Source organism: Megachile rotundata, chromosome 1, assembly GCF_050947335.1.
Source record: "Megachile rotundata isolate GNS110a chromosome 1, iyMegRotu1, whole genome shotgun sequence".
NCBI classification, from domain to species: Eukaryota; Metazoa; Arthropoda; class Insecta; order Hymenoptera; family Megachilidae; genus Megachile; species Megachile rotundata.
This window is the reverse complement of record NC_134983.1, coordinates 11517182-11539000: the sequence shown is the minus strand read 5'-3', so window position 1 is coordinate 11539000 and position 21819 is coordinate 11517182. Positions and strand designations below refer to the sequence as shown.

Genomic DNA, 21819 nt, shown 5'->3' with positions numbered 1-21819 from the left:
AAAAATTTTAATCTCTGTTTCTGACAACAAATAACTAAACTTGATTCAGTTAACTGAACATCGAGTGAAAAGTTCAAAAGTTATGTGCAGAACATTTTGAGCCAGTCGTGAATAACCAAAAATATTTTCTGTTTGTTGATAGTACCGAGTGCCTTCAGTTTCCAGGAACTCGTTTAACCGTTTGAGGAGTTGAAAAATCTGGTTATGATAACAAAAGCAGTTATTCCTTTGATTTAGCGAGATAATGTGGAATTTGTTTAAAAGTGAAGTCCTTCGGAATTATTTTGGAGAGTGCAGTTTGCAGCATAATTGAACATTCAATTTTCGAATACCTATATATTTTAAACAATAGGATTTATCGTTTTGTTGTTTGTTATTTTTATTGTTAAAAATTATTTTTTATTTTTAGAAACATTTTGTTTTGTCAAAATTTGTTGAATATGTTTTTATCGAAAATAATGTAGTTCATTATTGTTTGCTATTTTTGTAATATTGTCAATTTGTTTTCAATGATTATTATATTCAGCAAAAATTTGTATTATTACCAATTATTTATAGAGACTGATTTAATATTAAAATACTGTATAATTCGAAAGAAGAATGAACGATGCATTAACAGATAGTAAAATAATATTTCTTTTAAGAGACAAATATTAACAGGTTAGTTTCTCTGAGGCAATTTAAAAGGTTTCATTTTGTTATATTTAGTGTGTCATAAAAGTAGAAATAAAGTCAGATTGAGCAGTAAATTCTGGGAACGAGTAATAAAGCTCTTACTATTAGATATGTAATGCGGTACACAATTGTTTCTGTAATGAAAGACATAAAATAAATTGAAAGAAATCCACTTTCGTTTGTTCTGAAAATTTGCAGCGTTTAAAAGCGATGGATATTGCAATACAAATTAATGTACCTTAACAAAATATTCCAATATAAAGAATTCAAAACTGAATTTTTTTGATAATAAAGAAGAAAGATATCACATATACTAAATATTCATTTTATTGTATATATCAAATTTTCTTTTGTCGAATTTATGAATATATTAAATTTTCTTCTAGTAAATTCTTTAATATATTAAACTATTTTATAACAGAAATACTTTCAAAGGGTTAATTTCTAAGATGTCAGATGAAGTCACAATAAAACTTGCGATGCTCAAAGTAAGCAAAAATTAAAATATCAATTTTGACAATTTGCTCTTATCACGCAACACATATCGCAGGGAAAGTCCGTCTCGATTACTTGATTAATGAAATTTCACGCGAAGCTAATAAATTATCGGCTAGACTATTACGAACAAACGTTAAATGGTGGTCGATTCATTCACCGTGTAATAATGTTCACGATAAAGCGGTACATGCTTGAAATGCCAGTTACGTTCCGTGTAGTTTTAATAACCGAGAAACTTTGATGTTCCTGTCAGACATTTAAATGTCAAGTTATAAATAAGAAACTGCAGCTTCTGAGCATAATGCCGGTGTCTCGTGATGCGATTGCAGGTAGGAGATTTAACGTTGATAAATCGCGAATTTTGCGGCTTAGAAGAGATAATTGAAAAAGGGAATTTGCTTGTCGTGTAAGTGACATGAAATATACGAACAACACGGCAAATCTTCTGCTCGCAAAGTGCTTTATCGTTTGAACATGACTACACGAAAATATTCGAACTGAAAATTTAATACTTTTTATTTTTTTTTTGTTTAAAGTTGATGTTTCATATGAAACTGTAGATTCGTGATATTATGTGGTAAAATTTAAATTATAAGAGTATTAGTGCTATTAATAGTACCTGTTATTAGTATTAATGATTATTATTAATAATACTATTATTCAAATTATGATATTCATTGTTGAAGTTGATGTACATGGGTACACGAAAATATTCGAACAGAAAAATTAATACGTTTCATGTTTTTTCATCTGAAGTCGACGTTTCACACGAAACTATAGATTTCTAATATTATGTGATAAATCTTGAAATTTTAATACTATTATTACTATTAATAGTACCGGTTATTATTATGAATGATTGTTATTAATAATACTATTATTAAAATTATGATACTTATAGTTGACCTAGCCTAACCATAACATAACCTAAAAGTGTATGTCTATAAGATTAAATACATTGTTATCCATTTCTCCAAAATTTGGAATACCATATCCAAGAACATGCGAATAAAATTTTGTTCCCCCATGGAAATAGTACCTCGCACACATGAAAAATGGAGTCCAATGATTTTAACAAGATCCACGTTTTTCGTGGAATATTTGAATATAAAACGCGTGTTAACCTAACCTAACACAAATGGGAAAACACGGCGGAGTTTTTACACTGTCTCTTTTAAAAATACCTTATGGAAGTTTGCAATTTCGCTAGAAATACAGCTCTATCGAGAGTACGAGAAGCGAACTTCCCACACGTCTTTTTGTAGCAAAATCTTAAAAGTCATGAGCTAAATGTTAAAGTAACATTTGCGTATGTAGCATTTAATTTAAAAATTATGTCGAGTATAACCTGAGTTCACTCAGTATAAAAAATTCTTTTAATAGTATAATCTTAAATTTTATTCATAGTTATTGTACATAAAGATGGTTATTACTAAATTATTTTGTCGGTAAACTTTATCGTTAAATTTCATTTTGTAGTTCTATCTTTGTTTCTATATTCGCGCACATAAAAGAAGCAATTCGATCTTAATTTCTGTATCATAAATTTTTATACCTCCACATTAAAACCCATTTCGTTAATATAGGTCATTCCATAGTGCGTTCCCGGTTGAATCTGCGTTGAGATGATCTCGCAATGCGAGTAACATTGAAATCGTTTTGTGAGCGATTAAGTTCGCGACCCGTGGGATTTTCATGAAGATTACGCGGAATTACACGCGCAAATTGAATTGCAAGGAGGATCAGTTGATTCAACTAGTAAGACAATTCATTTTCAAAACGAAATTTTACGTTTGGTGTGGTTTCCCTTGGGAAATCAAATTTCGTCGTATGTCTAATTTGTACAAACATTTTTTATGTTAAATTATACACTTACATTACTTTTATGGTATTCAAACATGTCGGAATACGTTTGAAAATTGTTCTCTCAATTTTCAGTTCTTTTTGCTTGCAAATTTTTTAATTTGGTGGTTTCAAGTCGGAAATTTAAAATTTACACATTTGGGATTTTTAAATTTATACATTTGGGAATTTGAAATTTACACATTTGGAAGTTTGTAATTCACAAATTTGAGGGTTTTAAATTTACACATTTGGGAATTTAAAATTTACATATTTGCAAGCTTGGAATTTACAAATTTGGTATTTTTAAATTTATACATTTGGGAATTTAAAATTTGGGAGTTTCAAATATAAAAATGTAAAAGTGTAAAATTAAAAAATTCTCTAACTTACAAATTTACAAATCTGAAAGCTTAAAATCTTGAAAACTTCAAAAGTTAAACAATTTAGAAATTTTTAAATTTCAATATCGCAAATGGAAATTTAGAAACATACAAACTTCAAATATCGACAATTGAAAAATACAAAAATTGCCGGAAACGTAAAAATGGGGAAGTTTTTCCGTGTTGCGAAATTTGGTAATTTAAATACAGTGCACATCGTTAGAAGGACACACGCGAAACGGCAGTGTACTGTCGATATTTTCAATAATATCGATTTTTGCCCGGGGTGCTACAAACTTTAACGGTGGTTTTGATATTGCATCTGTTGCGGATTTATGAATACATATTGAATTCGATGTTCTCTAATATTTATCTTAAACGATCATAAAAAATCTGCACTCTGAATTAGTTTTCATTTTAATAAACAGTAACAGATACCTATCTAAAATTCCATGTTCCAATATTTGCAAACGATAGATTTATCTAAAGTTGCACTCCTCGAAAGGGTCATTCCTCGATAAAAATCGGTGAACGGCAGTTTTCGTTCGCAAAAGGTTCTTTTCTCACGGGGCAAAAAAACGCACCTGCAAAAACAAACACCAATCGATTTTCGCGTGGAAACAAGGCAAATAAACGAGAGCAAACGTGCCGTGTATGTGAATACATCGATCGCACCTAATGCAAATGCCACGAATCGATATTCGTAGAAACCGTACGGAAATACGTTCGCTGCGAGAGATTCGGGAAATAAAGCAGCTTCGACGGCGCATTTCTTTTTTCCTTCCCGATTTTAATGCTTCGATTCTTGCGGGAGTAGTTCGGGAACGGTGTTACCAATTTCATGGATGGATCGGTTTAATCGAAGCTCGATTGAATAGCGGGATTATAGCGCGACGGGAAAACGAAAATATTAATCAAACTCTCCTGTAATTATTTTGATCTCTCTAATGAACCTGCCTTCGGGCGAGAATACCGGAAAATTTTTCCTCAAAATTTGTATTGTGAAAAAGATTCGTTAATGAAAATTTTATTTTGCGTCATACATGAAGCAATAAATGAAGTAAAGAAGTATCATAAATAATTGAAGTAATAAACGAAGTAAAGAAGTATCGTAATTTTGAAACACATTTTGGTAACAAACTGTACAAAGTGTTTCAAAAATTTGCTGTAAATTATGTGTTTAAAAAAAGATAGTTACGAGTAAGTTTTAATGTACTAATCGGTCGATATGAAGTTTGTGTACTACAGTTATAGTCATATTAATAGAATATAGATTTTTAAAAAATTACAGAGAAATTGTACCTTACGTATAATCAACTTAACCACAAATGATTAACACTCGCAAGCGTTATATCGAATTACCAGAGGTGCTTGAGAGACGGTGATGGCAATTAAATACTTTGTATACAACATAAAATAAATAAAGTTTAAGAAATGTCCCATAAATAAACGACATTACGAGTGCTGAAAATGGAAAACTTTTAGCTCCTCATTTTATCAGAAATTCCGAAGGTGTTGAACATAAAAATTGGTACTGTTGGATTTAATGAAATGCTATTTTTAGAAAATCTATATATAGAGTGGGTAAATGTTACCAAGGAACAATGTAAGGAATGTAAATGAAGTAAAAATGAATGTATTTATAGGTGTATTTAGTTGGTCTGCAAGATTGTTTCCCTGCCTTGTTCGATTTCATCGAATTTCATGATCCTCGATGGTAGCAGGCTCTGTCATGTTACCGCGAAATGCTATTAAGCTACCGTTATCTCTGTAATAACCTGCCATTGCCGGCTTATAATGGCGAGCATCAGAAGCGAGCATTATCGCGTACCGCGATTTGATGCGCAGGCTAAATGTGGATTGCGAATTAGCGGTCTGTGCTACCACGTGCTCCTCCTTGATTTCCTTGATCCTGCCTTGATCTCGACTCATCGGCTCCTGCTTAGCACGTTGTAATTGTATTTCAAGGAAATTGCTTCGACTACAACAGACGTATCCTCGAAAAGCTACTTCTGATACATTGAACGCGAGATTCGTTATGGCAGCGAGAACATCACTAATACCAGTCAAAATCACTGGTTTCAGGTTTCGCTGTTTATATTACAATTTTGTTGCTTTTGATATCTGTTATTTTCTGGAGATGGAGTTATATGTTATTTGATGCTTATTTTATTCATTTCTAATTTAAAAATAAACATGCATGCGACGATGGTCTAGTATCGTACACCATGTGATTTAATTTTTATTCAAATTGTTAGATTTGTTGTACATGAATTTGTTTCATGTGAAAAGAACTGAATGACTCACTATTGCTGAATTTAAAAGTAGTTCTAGTATCATAGACCATTTGATTTAATTTTTATTCAAATTGTTAGATTTGTTATACATGAAATTGTTTCATGTGAAAAGAACTGAATGACTCACTATTGCTGAATTTAAAAGTAGTTCTAGTATCATAGACCATTTGATTTAATTTGTATTCAAATTGTTTGATTTATTATTCATGAAATTACTTCATGTCAAAAGAGCTAAATAGCTCTCTATTGTAACAGCTTCAATTATGTACAGACAAATACAAATTTCAATAATTGCAAACTAATTTTGGTAGTAAAGTATTCTAAGTACTCAGTGATATTTGTCTTCGATTATAGCCTTGTGATTCCTGTATTAATTGTTTGTTTGTAATGGACTGTACTTGGAGGCCACGTGTTACATTATACCGACAAATCGATACATTCCTAATGTAATTCCAATCCGTCGTACATCAGTCTCTATGTTGATTTAGCTCAATAAGCAGATAGCCCATCATCCCACAAAATACTGACGGTCGTCAGCAACCGTACTCCGATGAGATGACATATCAATCTGATTAATCCAAAGCAAAGCTTTGACGCTCACAGAAACTGGAGGCTTTGAGCGAAGATCAGCTTTTCTTTCTGCTCGATCTGAAAACGTAATCGAATAGAAATTTGTGCCATAAGTGTATGATCTTTCGTTATGACCTACTTTACCAAAATTAATATACCTCTTCCTTGAAATTATATCTGAGTTCTAAAAACTATTTTCATTTACAATAATACAAAAATTACTACTTAGTAATGTTATTACTAAGAGAAGGAAATAGAAGTCTCTGCAAGCTAGAAGAACCTTCACAGAGATAAATCCAAACCTGATTAATACAGCAGTGTCTATATTTGCGCAGTACAGCAGACAAATTGATTATGAAATTGTACAACAAATTTTTTGCATTTCGACATAATGTTAAGACGTTCTACCTCTGACTACCGTATTATTCAACGTGTTAAATTATTAGTATCCATCATAGGTGTGTTGCAATTTTGTTTCAGCGACGTATCAGTGTCGTCTAATGTTCGAGAGTGGCTGCGTTCGCCAGCTTTTGACGCACGACAGTGGGAAGACGAAGAACTACTGCTGATGTTGCAGACGATGTTCATCGAGCTGGACCTACCTCAAAAGTTTAACATTCCTTTACCGATCTTGAGGAACTTCCTCTATGAAGTTTATAACAATTATAACGAAGTGCCGTTTCACAACTTCAGGCACTGCTTCTGCGTGGCGCAAATGGCAAGTATCTTGGCAAAGGAATTTTTATTTGGAAAATTTTTCCACATAAAATTTGGAATTCAAAACTGTAATCGTTGCTGCGAGATGGACATTAAGAGATGGATTATTAACATTGTCGAATTGTTAGGATGTAATGATTAATTCTTATAGATGTACGCCATAGCGTGGGCGGTGGATCTACCGTCACGTATCGGGGATCTCGAGGTTTTCATATTGATTGTCTCGTGCATCTGCCACGATTTGGATCATCCGGGATACAACAACATCTATCAAATTAATGCTCGCACGGAGTTGGCTTTGCGATACAACGATATTTCGCCTCTGGAGAACCACCATTGTTCCGTGGCGTTTCGTGTTCTCGAAGCACCCGAGTGCAACATACTCGCGTCTTTGGACAATACGACGTATCGAATCGTTCGCGAAGGAATCATCAGATGTATCCTCGCGACGGATATGGCCAGGCATAACGAAATCCTTGCACAGTTCACCGACATCATCCCGGAATTCGATTACACCAACAAGGCCCATATCAATCTGGTGAGTCCTCGATTTTAATCAGCTACGCTGGAAAGTTACTTCGCGAAAATAAAGAAATCGTAACAAATTTTTATTATCTACCGTTTCTGAATGATTAAAGAAGTTTCAATTTAGTACCAGTTCTGTAAAAGGTGTAGAATTGGAAATCTGATTAAAAGACGAAGTTGAAAATTCTAATTAAATTAAATGTAAACACGACTTCTTTCCTTCTACTAAAATTTAATTAATTCTCTGCAATTCGATTTTGTAAATGTCACTCCGTTTTGTAAAATGTCTTGAATGAAAGTACGAGATTGAAAATTTTATTACATGAAAATTTTCGTTTGTTCCAGTTGTCGATGATCTTGATTAAAGTGGCAGATATTAGCAACGAGGCTCGGCCAATGGAAGTCGCAGAACCGTGGCTGGATAGGTTGCTTCAGGAGTTCTTTAAACAGAGCGACGCAGAGAAGCTCGAAGGACTTCCCGTGACACCATTTATGGATCGTGACAAAGTAACAAAACCTTCGTCCCAAGTCAGTTTCATCGGTCTCGTTTTACTTCCTCTTTTTGAGGCCCTCGGGGAACTATTACCGGAACTGCAGGTACTTTTATTACCGGCTCTATCGTGTTAAGTGCGTTTATCTTCTTGATGGATACAACTTCCATTTCAACCTTATTGCGCATTAAAACGATTCGATAAATGACATTCTTTTATGGCATTACACCATTTCATGCAATGACATTTATATCACGTAAACTGTTTGATTAAATTTGCACTTTAATTCTATGTTATTACTTTTCCTTTTATCTGTGAAATGATATTGAACAGCTTAACTTCGTTTCTCTTTTACATTTTTCAAATTTAATCGATATAATATAAATCTAACATTCGGGTCACAAAAAATTGATTAAAAATATTAAGAAATTACAGCCTCTATTATTTCCATGTTTTAATTTCTTCGCGCATAAGAAAGAGGTAAACAGCAAATGAAACGGGGCAAGAAGTAAAAACCTTTGTTGCAGTGCCAAATTGACAAGAAACGAAATCCTTTGTTGCAGAGCCTGACTAACAGGAAGTGAAAACCTTTGTTTCAGAGCCTAATAGTTCAGCCAGTAAGGGAGGCACTGGAGTACTACCGCAGATTGAACGAAGCAGCAAAGGACGAGCGTCACCACAGAAAAAGCGTGGCGGATTTAGGTGAATCTACACCGACCACAACGACTCCCGGTGGCAATGGTACGTCGACGGTCGTCAAATCCACCTCTTCGCACAGTATGCGCTCGAAACGTTCCGCCGGCACGATTCATTCGCGATCACGATCCACGGACGAAGACATCACGGAGAATCTAACCGGTGAGGACGCTGAAAACCTCGAAAGCTCGGATCCAGAGACAGCCACGGAGGTGGAAGTGAGCGAGAAGGCATTGAAGTTCAAGATCTCAACCGAGGGCACGATAACCGGTCCGCCAACAGGTAGGAAAAGCTACCCGGGTAGTCGGAAGGGTAGTCGCGAGAAATCTTCGCTAGATTATCATAATCACGACCTGGCCAGGGCCGTCAGAGAGCACGAAAGAAGACGAAGTAAAGCGGAGAATCTCGGCAGCGATCTGAGTTCACCGGTCAGCGCAAGATCGGCAGAGGGAACGAGAATCGTGGAGGAGCTGGAGAAGGACGACAAAGACTCGAAATTGAACGAACGAAAGCTAGTCGAGGGAAATGGTAACGTGGTGGTGGAAACACAGCCGAGGAATAACCTGAAAAAGACAAGCAGTCTAACGGAGAACGATCAGGAGGTCAGGTCTAGTCGCAAAGAGGTTCAAAGAGAATCGGTCGTGCTCCGTTGTTGCTGCGACGACAAAACCGGCTCCAACAACCACAAATCCATCTTCTCCAGACTGAGAAACTTCACGGACCGTCTGAGCATCAGCTTCGACTCGAAAGAACCGCCCCCGCAAAAGTCAACTAAACACTTGACGAAGACCCTGAACAAGAGTAACTCGGTGAGCAACGCGGCCACAGCCACTTCTTCCAGACACAATAATTCCCTGCCCATTTGCAAGCGATGCAACTTGCTGAAAACGTCAGTCAGAGAGGGAAAGGCTATAGCGACGGTAGTGGAATTGTCCTCGGTGGACAAGCGGGCTATGACGCTGCCAAAAGTGAGGAAATCGACCGATTGCAAGAACAAAAGCTGGAGAACGGTGTTTGCCAAGGAGAAGAGGTCGTCTACCTCCCTGGAAGCTTTACCGGGTGCCACGTGCGAGACCTCCTTGTCGGAGCACAGACGAAATTTCTCGAACCCCGAAGGCAAATCGCAGAGTCTGAAGGAGGTAAAGGATCAGTCGAGTCTGGACATCGAGTTCGGTGAGATCGAAGTGCGAGCGAAGAACCAGAAGCCCGAGATCATCGTGAAGGAAACGCGGTCGTCCAGAGAGAGTGTGCAGGGGGACATAGGCAAGGTGGAGATCAGAAGAAGCTCGGCGAGCATGGAGGACATCTCGAAGATGACGAAGCAGACGGAGAGCGTGATGCTGGGTTCGTTGGAGCCAAAGAAAGCAGAGGAACGTGCTCACACGGGCAGTCTCGACTCGATGCTGTGCAAAGACTCGACGAAATCTCAGAAGAAGCCGACGTTTTCTTCGCCAGCCACGTCCAAGAAGTCCTCGCCGGGTTTGTTGTCGCGATTTAAGTCCGGCATGAGCATCGACAGCACTAGGAGCAACAGCAACAGCGACTCCCTGCACGATCAGACCTCTCAATCACCCAGCGGGTGGATCTCCTCGTTGACGGCGAGCTTTCGACCGAAGAGACAAGTGTCAGAGACTCCGTTATCCTCGCATCCTCCGCGTTCGCCAAGCCGGGAGGAAATCAAGTGATACGGCCTAGTGGTCGAGGACTCATCCGAGAAACAGTTGTCGGGCCTGCACAGGTGGCTGGCTGAGAATTTCTTGTGTTGCAGCGGTTAAAACGGTTACGGAGGAAAATGGAGACGGAGCCAAAGATCGTTTGACGAAGGCTGACAGTAAAGGTGATCGTTTTCGTGACGTTGGAAATCCGGGGAAGCTAGTCCGAACAGGGAGGATGTCGAGTGACGCGTTGCAGGAGCGGTTTTATGTTCTTTCGGCTGGCTAGACTTCGTCGACGACGTTCTCAGACCAAGATCGAAAACGTTATTCGGCTCGATCTGGCGCGATACATGTTCTTCGTAAAGGAATTTCTGACGAGACTTTCCGGTTGATCGAGACCACGCGATCCCTCGAGCATCACGAGATCGTGGCAATCCTCTTTTCATGTAACATTTTGTCTGCAAACGACTCGAGGAAATTTCTTCTTTTTTTTTTTATGAGAAACTCGAGGAAATTCGATCGTTTTCCGGGCAGCGATTGAACGCGATGGTGCATCGCCATATCGAGAAGCTTCCTCTTCGACGAAAAGGGCAAAGAGAGTTCGCACAAAAGTCTGTTCGCGTCGAAGAACCTAGTAGTATCCGATGTTAGGAAAAATTGACAAGGAAAGTCTCTCGAATATTTGAATAAAACTCAAAATGATGTCTCATAGCACGTGCGTGTAGTATGTCGATTAGCTGTTTCCAAATGTAGCCAGAGAATGTGTGAGTGTAATTAACGTTCGCATCGAAGCCAAACTGTCGAACAGGTGGCAAATACCAAATATATGTATATTGCTCCTAATTATCGATCTCCGTTCCGAGAGTAGCGTGAATGAAAGAGTGAAAGAGAGCCCGTGTGAAAGAGAGAGAGAGAGAGAGTGAAATGATAAAAAGAAAATTGTGAACAATGCGATTTTTGCATGTTGAGACTAAACGTTTCGACGAGTGTCAAGCGAAAGATACAAATAGAGAGGAAAGAAAAAAAAATAGGAAGGTATATGAACGAGAAAGAGAAGAGAAATCAAATGGACGGCCTGAAAAAATAGAGGAACAGAAGACACGGTATATAGACTATTTTATTTATTGTCCAATTAAAAGAATAGCCTAATGAATAATCCTTAATGTTGTTCGTTATTATACATACATATATATATACACACAAAAAATATATATATATAAATATATGCAAGACGCAAATGTATACAAAGACGTGAAAGAAAAGTATGCAACTCCCATCGAGACGAGAGTATAACGTATATAAATAATTATAAATATATAATTGAAGGAAGATCGAAAAAGATAACGGAAAAAAACTATAAACGACAGAGAAGCAGGCGCTGATAGAAAATTGTACGAATCTAGACGAACGCGTCGTGTCGAAAGTTCATTTCTCATCTATGATCTCCCCTGATGAAATTAAACAGGAATACAAAGAACGGAGGTACGGAAGCGAACAATATTCGTGTACGCGAACAAAGGGACGAATATCGTTTCTGAAACGCGACTCGCACGGAAAATGATTTTGTTGATCTGTCAAAAATTTAGATAAATGTTGAATAAACTAATTCCTCGTAAGAAGGTGTCTTCCTCTGATTTAAAGGCTGCAAATAGGTAATCGAGCCATCGTTTATTGACGAACAAAATAATAATCGCTTCGAACCTTTTGTCGGTTTGTTTGTCATGTATTAGGTCGTCAGAAACGTTCGTGTTTTCAAATAATAAAGTTCAATATTTTTTATAAATCAGTTTCTTTGAAGATGATAATTGTCTCTTTTTTGTGGTACAATAAACTCTTGTTATATTGCATGGAAGTTTGATTTTTGAAGTTTGACTGCCAGTACGGTTTTTGGCAGCCATTGTGAATTTTTGTGCGATGGCAGAGTTATTTGGCGATATATCGATTGGCAATTTAAGGAGAGTTTACTGTACTTCGTTTAATTTTTCGAGCACATTCAAATTTAGCTATGTAGATTTAAATGGAGTTGTAGGATCGGAAGAAGTGAAAAGAGCTTCTTTGGAATGCATCACCAAATCTGAAAATTTGAAAGATCTAAATTTATAAACTAAAAATATTCACTGACTTGAAGGTTTAAAATATGTAAATCTTAAAGTACACGTGAAAAATCAAATGGAAGAAAATAATCTTTCAAATCCTAATTTTGAAAATATTGATACAAAGAGTAATTCAGAAGAAACTAATTTTCATTCATGAAGTATTACATTGGCTATACAAATGAATATTACGTAGTTTCCTCGAGTGAAGATATAAACCCTCCTTTCATGCCATCATCCCTAAAATTAATTAGCATAAGTCCCTTCAAGTCAACTAATTAATTCTGCACTAAGCACGCAATAAAATCGGGATATGCGAACTTCCTAGACGACCTAATAGCATCATAATGGCGGCGATCTGCTATAACGAAAGTAACTGTCCCAAAAGGCTAAATTTTTAATGGATCGACAAATCTGTCCACGGCCTTGGAACGCGTGTTCGGCGATATTCGCGGAGAAATAGGAACGTGTGTGCTAGCCTAATGTAGAAGACCCTTCGCGATTAGTTGGTCCATCCTCGACACACAATCAGTTCTCTGCGTAATGGCGTCTCGTTTTTTCATTTCTTAGATGTTTATATTTTTATACTCCACCAGCAGTGTGTCTGTACGGCGATTATGTGCCGCATGTATTGTTGAAGTCTAGTCTTACGTTATCGTCTTCACCGGCCCAAAACCACGTATTTTTTTTTTCATTATTTTTTGGGCGATTTCTTCGTTTTCTACGGCGATCGTAGAGCGGGAAGAAACATCCTGCGTCCGCGCGAGCTGCCTTTTGCATTCCGCGTAATGCTTGTTCGATTTTCCCCGTCGAAACCGCGCGAAGAGATTTGTTCAATGTCCTAGAAAAATGTACTTTTCGTTGGAAATTCATGGAACATTTGTTATCGAGAAGATACTGTGTCGTGTTCGAGTCGGAGCTTCAATCGGGTCCACTTTCCAGGATATTTTTATACATTTTATAATCTGTTTGTACAATTTCGTCAGATCACTTGTACGTTTGTGTTGATTCATTGCATGATTTTAACGTGTCAAATTTGATCGGTTTGTTCACTTAATTGGTTTTTAATCGGATGGAAATTATTTTATCTCGTACACTTACCTTTATCATTTTCTGTACGCGACACATACCAATATAATGTATTTTTCTTTTAATTAAATTGCAATGATATTATTAAATGACGAACTCATTTTTAATAAATTCGTTAAGTTCCACGTGTCTTCTATTTGAACGAGTTATGAATTATCACAAATATATTGTATTTCATTTTTCGACTGTAGTATATAATTCCCTTTTATTAATTCAGTAGTCTCGCTATGTGACCCGGGCTGGTTCTAAGAAATTTGCGAAGAAAGCGAGCAATGTAGAACTCGAACGATCTATCACTGAAAACTTAACAATTTCAGATTTTCAAATTAACTTAAGAAATTCGAAAAATTTCTAAATTAAAAAATTTTCAATCTTCAATTTTCTATTTTCAATAAAAATTTCAATCTAAAATGTATAACTTCTTAAACTAAAAAAGTATAAACTTTCTTAATTTAATTTGAGAAGTGAAGACGTCTGAATTTCACACAGCGTGCCATATAGCGTGACTGTTCTGTAGAAAGTTTCGATTATAGTTGTTTTAGTTAAAATTCCCTCGTATACAAACATTTATTAATTTTTTCGTCAAAGAAACTTCTGAATCGTTTGTCACAAACAGTGCACTTATAAACAATTAATAGATCTCTTCCACGGTGTATTTGAACGTATATTTGTAACAATTTGACCCGTGTGAATCGTTTAAAATTTCACTCTTTGAGAACTTTGAAAAGCACAGTGTCGACAATTCTAAAGGGCGTATACATTCGAGTGTGATGTAACGTGAATCGTTCGTTTGAATCGAACTGAAAATTCTTTCCGTTCGCGAACAAAGCAAGCGCTGCAGTCCAAACGTGTACCGTAAAATGTAGTCGCTATTTTACCTTGTACCATTCCTCAGACATTCATTTGAAAATTCTGCAGTATTATATTTTAATATTGTCGCAATGATCCATTTTAATTAGGGAAAATGGATTAAACCGGTTGAACGGATTACATCAATTTATTTCAATTACGAATCTCTTTTTATCATAATAAATTTCGGTTCACGAAATATTGGCAATTAAATTTCCCATGCATACTTTTGGAGATATCAATCAAAGTTAAAAAACTAATTTTGCTGTACCATAGATTTTATGAAATATAAATTGGGAATCCTGGATGAAGATACTCGTAGAATGATAAAATTTGCTGCGTAGGTGGCCTCCGTCGTTTGTCAGAGGACTGTCACATTATACAATATGTTACACGTTACATTAAACTCGTCTGTGTACATCTTCAGGTCCATTCATATATGCAGACGTTGAAAAAAACCCACGACGATGGATCCCATACTTTTGATATTTCCTTCACAATTAAATTCAATATTTTCACATTTTCTTTTACAAATTCGTATCCTTATATTTAAAGCAATATCCTTATATTTGTGATAAGTTTTTGATCAGTGGATAGAATGAATTACCTCCTTGTAAAAGTGTTTAGAATAAAAATTTGAACAATATACCTCTTTGATGTATGAAGTTCTTTGGTATACGTAGACCATCGATACTTTATGTTTTCAATCACTTTTCTAAAAATCTACTTCAGCGAATTTGTCGCAAATTTCAATGAGTTATTCTTATAACATTTGGTAGTGTCTGAATGATTCTTGACTTTAAGTTAAAAGACTCTGCACACCACTCTCTTGCTAATGAATGAAAACACGTGTTAAATATTTTTGTCAGGCACAAATATACTGTACCGTGAAAGATATTACGTATGTTACGTACTGATTACACATAAGGAACAAGCATAATTAATCATAAGGGAAAATGAGAAAAATGTATGAATACTCTGCATGTTTAATGTCTGCAAATGTGAACGGACCTCAAAGAAGTGTATCGAAGTGAATCATGTTCAGTCGTAAAGATTATGTACACATAAATTAAACTTCCAGGTGGTACGAATGGAAAAAGCGTTTTCGTCATCTCGATCAAAGTCGATTGAAAGATAGTTCAATCGGAAGATTTGAATTAAATACTTTTTCCAATCGATCACTCGCTCTCTGTGCCTAACCTATGTCAATACTTTTCTTTGTCTTTTCCTAGAAGATAAATTACGATTACGCGAGTCAGTATCGAGCCGATTTTTCTTGTAAACCTTTGGACCATCTGTATCGGACAATCGAATTTAAATAAGATTATTTTCGGAACGGGTCTGTCTCGATATTCGATTCGAGACTTCGATAAGAGCAGACGAGAAACGGAACGGAAACTCGAAGGTCCAATATCGTATCGTAGGTAGCACCGATATCGCGTTTCTACTCGTCAATTGATCGATTTATTCGCGTCGAGGTAGCTCTCGTGTCCCAATTATTCCCGTCAATTAACGGAAACGTAATCGATCGTTTTCTCTCGTGGATGATCCCGGAGAAGAAGAAGCATCGCGATGTGAATCGAAAGTGTGGGCCAACGTGACACCCGAATGCCACAAATATCACCCTCGTCTCTCTTGTTCCGTTGTCTGCAACCTTCATGGATTCGTGTCTCGTTCAATCAGCTTCGCCGCAGCAGAACCTAATTAGCGAGCGAGAGATCGTTAAATGAACGTGTATTAACTAGAATGCGGCGACGAAGTTGTGCGTCGAGACACGCCGAGATGATTTCTCGCCGTTTTATGTTCACCTTTATCGTGCCGACTTAGAAGTCCAGTTTTGGAAAACAGGTTAAAAATTATACATATTTGTTCGTTACAAGTTGTCGAGTGTACTGATGTCAACCCCTGAGTTGGCGCGTGAGGAGGCTGACGTAGGAGAGCTACGGTGCAGTTGGTTAGGGTAGAATCCCTACATTGTTGAATTTCTATACTTCCAAATTTCTATATTTCCGAATTTCTACAATCTCGAATACCTACAATCCTGAATATCTACATTTTCTAATCTCTACATCTCCAAATCCCTCTATTCCCAAATTCTAACATACCTAAATCGCTGCATCCCTAAATCGCTACGACCCAAATTCCTACATCCCAAAATCTCTACATTACCAAATTTCTACATTTCCAAATCTCTACATTACCAAATTCCTACATTTCCAAATCGCTACGTTCCCAAATCGGTACATCCCTAAATTGTTATATCCCCAAATCTCGATATTCCCAAATTCTCCATATTCCCAAATTCCTACATCCCCAAATCTCTACATTACCAAATTTCTACATCTCCAAATTTCTACATTACCAAATTCCTACATTCCCAAATTGCTACGTCCCCAAATCGGTACATCCCTAAATTGCTATATTCCCAAATCTCGATATTCCCAAATTCTCCACATTCCCAAATTCCTACATCACCAAATCTCGACATTCCCAAATTCCTACATCCCCAAATCTCTACATTTCCAAATTCCTACATCCCTGAATTGCTATATCCCCAAATCTCGACATTCCCAAATTCCTACATCCTCAAATCACTACGTCCCCAAATTCCTACATCCTCAAATCACTACGTCCCCAATTATAACCAAATTATATCCTCATCGTTTCTGAACATCCAACATGTGTGAACATTCTTTTCATTTTTTCCTGAATGATAAAACATTGAGAAGCAAAGTGCTTTTATGAAAGCTAGCATGTCGATGTTAAATTTAACTCAAATATATTTCCGTTTAATAAAGAGGGAATCAGTGTCTCCACAGATATTAATAGCAGATTGCAAACGATGTTGATTTTGAAAACAGTGAGACGGAAATGTTTGCCTGTAAACAACTGATATGGTTTTGTGCAGTATGTCAGAGAAAGTAATTAATTATTTCTTGTTAAATTATTTTGTAAGAAGGATGAGATATTGGTTCAATCGCCAATGCAATAGTGGAATACTTTGCTTTTTGCAATTCTTTCGTTTTAATCCTCCATCGGATAAATGATGAGTTTTCTTTGAAATATTTTAACACTTGATTAACAGAATCAATACGAATTAAATAATCCTTGCAATTTAAAAATTTGTGAGACTTTGTTTACGTATCAAAATTATTTTATACCACATTAAGGCTCCATAAAATCAATATTATAGCAACATGTTGATGTCCCTAAGTGAAATTGTAATGTATAGAAGAAACGATGCAACATGTGTACAAGCATTTAATTATCATAATTACATTTTATGTCTCTTGCGTATGTATATAATAAATTTCAAAATATTTAATTATTAATTTTTAAATTACAGTAGAATATATTGTTTATTAATTGTATTTCTAAAATAACCTCACTATCACTATTTTGAGAATTATTTTTGTATTAAACATTTTTATACTCTTTTTAAATTTTTAAGTTTTTAATCTGAACTGTAGATAATAGAAAAAGTTAGGATATTTAAAAATGCGCATGCCAAAACAAATATGGCGATAATCATATTTCGAATATTAAATGAAGAATAACTAAGCATAATATTACATTCAGGACGTTAAATTAATGAGCAGATTGTACAGGTAATAATAATATTTTGTTGCAAAGCGCGTAATTAACTTGACAGGCTAATAGCCGCAGGGATCCAATAAATTCAATTAAACCCAAGTGGAAATATTACTTTGTAATTAAACCGCTGACCATAGTACTGCTCGGAAGTTGATGAAATAGTCATTTCGAAATGATTCAGTGAAATTTAACGATGATTCGCTACTCGAAATACCTACTGGGATTTGTTTATTTAATGTGAACGTGAAATGAACAGGTTATACGTTATCGATTATAAACGTAAAATTAACAAATTTGTTGCGACATTATCGAGTAGATGTGAAGATTGAATATTTATGGTAATTTGATACCGGTGTTCAGGATATCTCAACATTTTTTGTTGCATTTAATGTGACTGACTCCATTTTCGAACATTTGAGATTTTTATGAGTTTGCAAATATTCTTTTGCTAAAACAACTTGAATTTTCATAAACTAAATTTTGAAAATTTCCAAATTCTCAAATTCTCAAATTCTCAAATTCCCAAATTCTCAAATTCCCATATTTCTAAATTCTCAAATACCCAAATCCCCAAATCCTCAAATCTCCAAATTCTCAAATCGCCAATCTCCAAATTCTCTAATACCTAGCTTCTCAAATACCTAAATTCTCAAATCCACAATTTCTCAAATCCCCAAATTCTCAAATCCCCAAATTCTCAGATCTCCAAATTCCTAAATCCCCAAATTCTCAAATCCCCAAATCCTCAAATTCCCAAATCCCCAAATCTCCAAATTCTCAAATTCCCAAATTCCTAAATCCCCAAATTCTCAAATCCCCAAATCCCCAAATTCTCAAATCCCCAAATCCTCAAATTCCCAAATCCCCAAATCTCCAAATTCTCAAATCCCCAAATTCTCAAGCTCACAAATTCCAAAATCTTCAAATCCACAAATCCCCAGAAACCCAATCTCCAAATTTCCAAGTAACAATAATTATTCCCGCAGTACTCGTTAAATCCAAAGCTTTCAATATCAAATTCCATTTTCAGTTAACATTTCGCCCAGCGCAAAACTGAAAATTTGCAACAGCATGCTTTTAACGACAAGTTTCCAATAAACGAATGAAAAATTCTAGAAACACCTGTCAATCTGCAACGAATTTTTGAATAATTCTTTCGGTTCCATATGAATCTACGATTCCTAAAATTACGTTTTTGTTCAGACCTGAAAGCCCTTGCGACGTTTAATCGATAAAGCGTGTTCCGTGCTTGAAATGTTCGTAAAAGTGAATCGGTCTTCGTAATTTCTGTATAAATATCGAAATGCATAATTGTGATAATTATTTAAATGCAGTCCCTTTATACCTACACACGGAATGAAGTATACCCATCAATTTCCTCTAAAATCATAAAACATCTCTTCTCAATTACGTTCTTGGTTCGCTACGATAATTTACTTTTCCATCACTTTGACATCGAATGAATCGAATATTTTCTCGTCGAAAAAGCTTTCAATTCGTCCCTTCGTGAATTTAATCTTCTTATAAAACGACCAATCGGAACGTTGTAAATTTTCACGCATAAAACCAGTGAATCAAGTTTTCCAGTTCTGCGAACAACTTTTGGTCTGCGTGATTTTCCATTTGTATTCATCGCATTGAAATTATAGCTGTCCTAGAGTACGAAAGGAAACCTCTTCCAGCGTATTCCTCTTATTTCTCATTAGCTATTTAAATTGCTATCTCACGCTGGTGCATGAACGGTGGAACACAAGAAACGAACTGGACCGTGTCGTGTTAACACGCATGCTGTAAACGCACGATAAAGGTTAACAGGATGGCCTGTAATTGGTTTGACGAAGGAACAGCTCAAGATACGCGGATTGTACCAACAAAAATTTAAGTAGAGTACACACGCTGAGGCATGTTGCGATGTATTTATTAACTGCAAGATTTCAGGGTGTTGATCATGTGAACTCATGCATGTAAAATTATACATGTGTTGATCCAAAAATATATTATTCGAAGGAAGTGTTTAGGTTCATAGAAAGGATGGGCTATTTGGATAAAAGGTTCAAATCATGGAGTTAGAATGATTTTATTGGGATTGCAGTTTATTACGTACATATCAGAATTAAGAATTCTACAAGTATTAACTTGATTCACACGAGTTAGATTCAAATAAAAACTCGTTCAAAAATTTATTGAACACATTATAGGCTTAATTAATATTAGAACAAAAATGTATTGAAAATTATTAAGTTAATATTTGAATAAAAATTTGTTCAAATTACTTGGTAAAACCTATTAGTAACACCATGAATAATTCTAATATTATTCCGATTATTTATTTACATTATTAAAATCAAGGTATTAAAATTAATTCTCTGTATACAAAATGCATTATTTCAATGTCTAGATAATTTTTGAATAAGACAATTTTGTTCGAGAACTCCTTTTAAATAATTGCAAAAGGACATATCAAAAATAATGAAAAATGTATATTGTTTATGTCTTCTATGAATAAGTAATTTGTATATATCAAATGAATTTGTACATTACGAAAGATTTTGTATATTACTAGTTTCACAATACTTTGTGAAATTTACTAATTTCAGAAATATTTGTTTCTCGCAAATTGAGGAATCAAAGTAACGTTGCGGTCGATGGACGACATTCGGGTGCAGTTTAATGAAGCTTAAAAATCGATACATCGTAACGTTTTCCAGCGTGTGTAGGTTGCTTAATACCCTAGATGTATGTATAACGTGTATTTACCTGGATAGAGAGAAAGAGAGAGAGAGAGAGAAAAACATGGAACGGAGGACGTGAAATAACGGCTAAGCTCGCTGGCGAGTTTCTATCATGATATTGTAAACGATGAACTGTATAGTTACTATTATTATTGTGTGTAAGAGTATCGTGAAATAAATTCAAGCACCGATTCGTTATTGTTCGACTATCGATTGTTATTGCATAATCAAAGACCGACGATTTACGCTTATTCATAAATCGCAAACTATTGCAATACTTGCACTTCGGTGCATATTGAAAATTATGGACTTCTGGAGATCTTAGGACGATAAAACGCGAAGAATTGGCATGTTCTAATTGTTAATTAAAATGAAGTTTAGATTTATGCATATTCTTGCAAATGTAAATTATTTGTGAAGGATTACAAGTCTGTTTGATTGATAACAAACTCATAATTCGCTGGATCACAGACTCACAATTCACTGGAGTCATTATTTAATTCAACGCTTATTATATACAATTCTATAATAAAAGATTAAGATTTACAATATCTACATTAAGTAGATATCTACATCAATATCTACATTAATTTCCAAGATGTCAAATTAAAATCTACTTCATTCACATTATCGTGAAACGTTTAACAAAAGAATTGTTTTGATTTAATTTTGCTGAACCTCCTTCGCGAACAAAATTTAACATCTTACACTGCATATATTATCAAATCAAAATATCTAAGAATCAAACAATCAAAATATCAAAACGAAAGTCCGCATAGTCATAATAGTTAAAATCTCAATCGATTGCACTCGAGATATTCTACTGAGTGTAATTGTGCGTCGGAAAAAGAAGATGAGATATGACAACATCGTCATTGAACAATACGAATGCGGTGCGAGGATACCGTATGCCAACGGTAATCCATCATTCCAATTTGATTCCAAGGTGTCGTACTAATATATTACAGAGATTTAATTCTAAGTAAGCGAACGGGCCATGTGGCGGGCGGCCAGCCGGTTAGTCTCTTTTGTAAATGAGAATTAAGTGAATAAAACAAATATATATATATACACACATTGCGTCAATGAACCATTTGTTTCAGAACCACAAGA

At 35.5% G+C, this 21819-nt stretch overlaps 1 protein-coding gene across 3 annotated transcripts in view; it reads left to right on the top strand.

Moving 5' to 3' along the window:
- Pde9 (phosphodiesterase 9) overlaps positions 1–21777 on the top strand; it is a 167880-nt gene extending 146103 nt beyond the window's left edge. For all 3 annotated transcript variants that reach the window (XM_012280684.2, XM_076536120.1, XM_076536129.1), the window contains 4 exons: positions 6746–6983; positions 7134–7520; positions 7853–8104; positions 8598–21777. In XM_012280684.2, coding sequence (XP_012136074.1) covers positions 6746–6983; positions 7134–7520; positions 7853–8104; positions 8598–10379 — 2659 coding nt within the window. In that variant the 3' untranslated portion in view covers positions 10380–21777. The remainder of the gene's footprint in view (positions 1–6745; positions 6984–7133; positions 7521–7852; positions 8105–8597) is intronic.
- Positions 21778–21819: the final 42 nt, after the last annotated feature.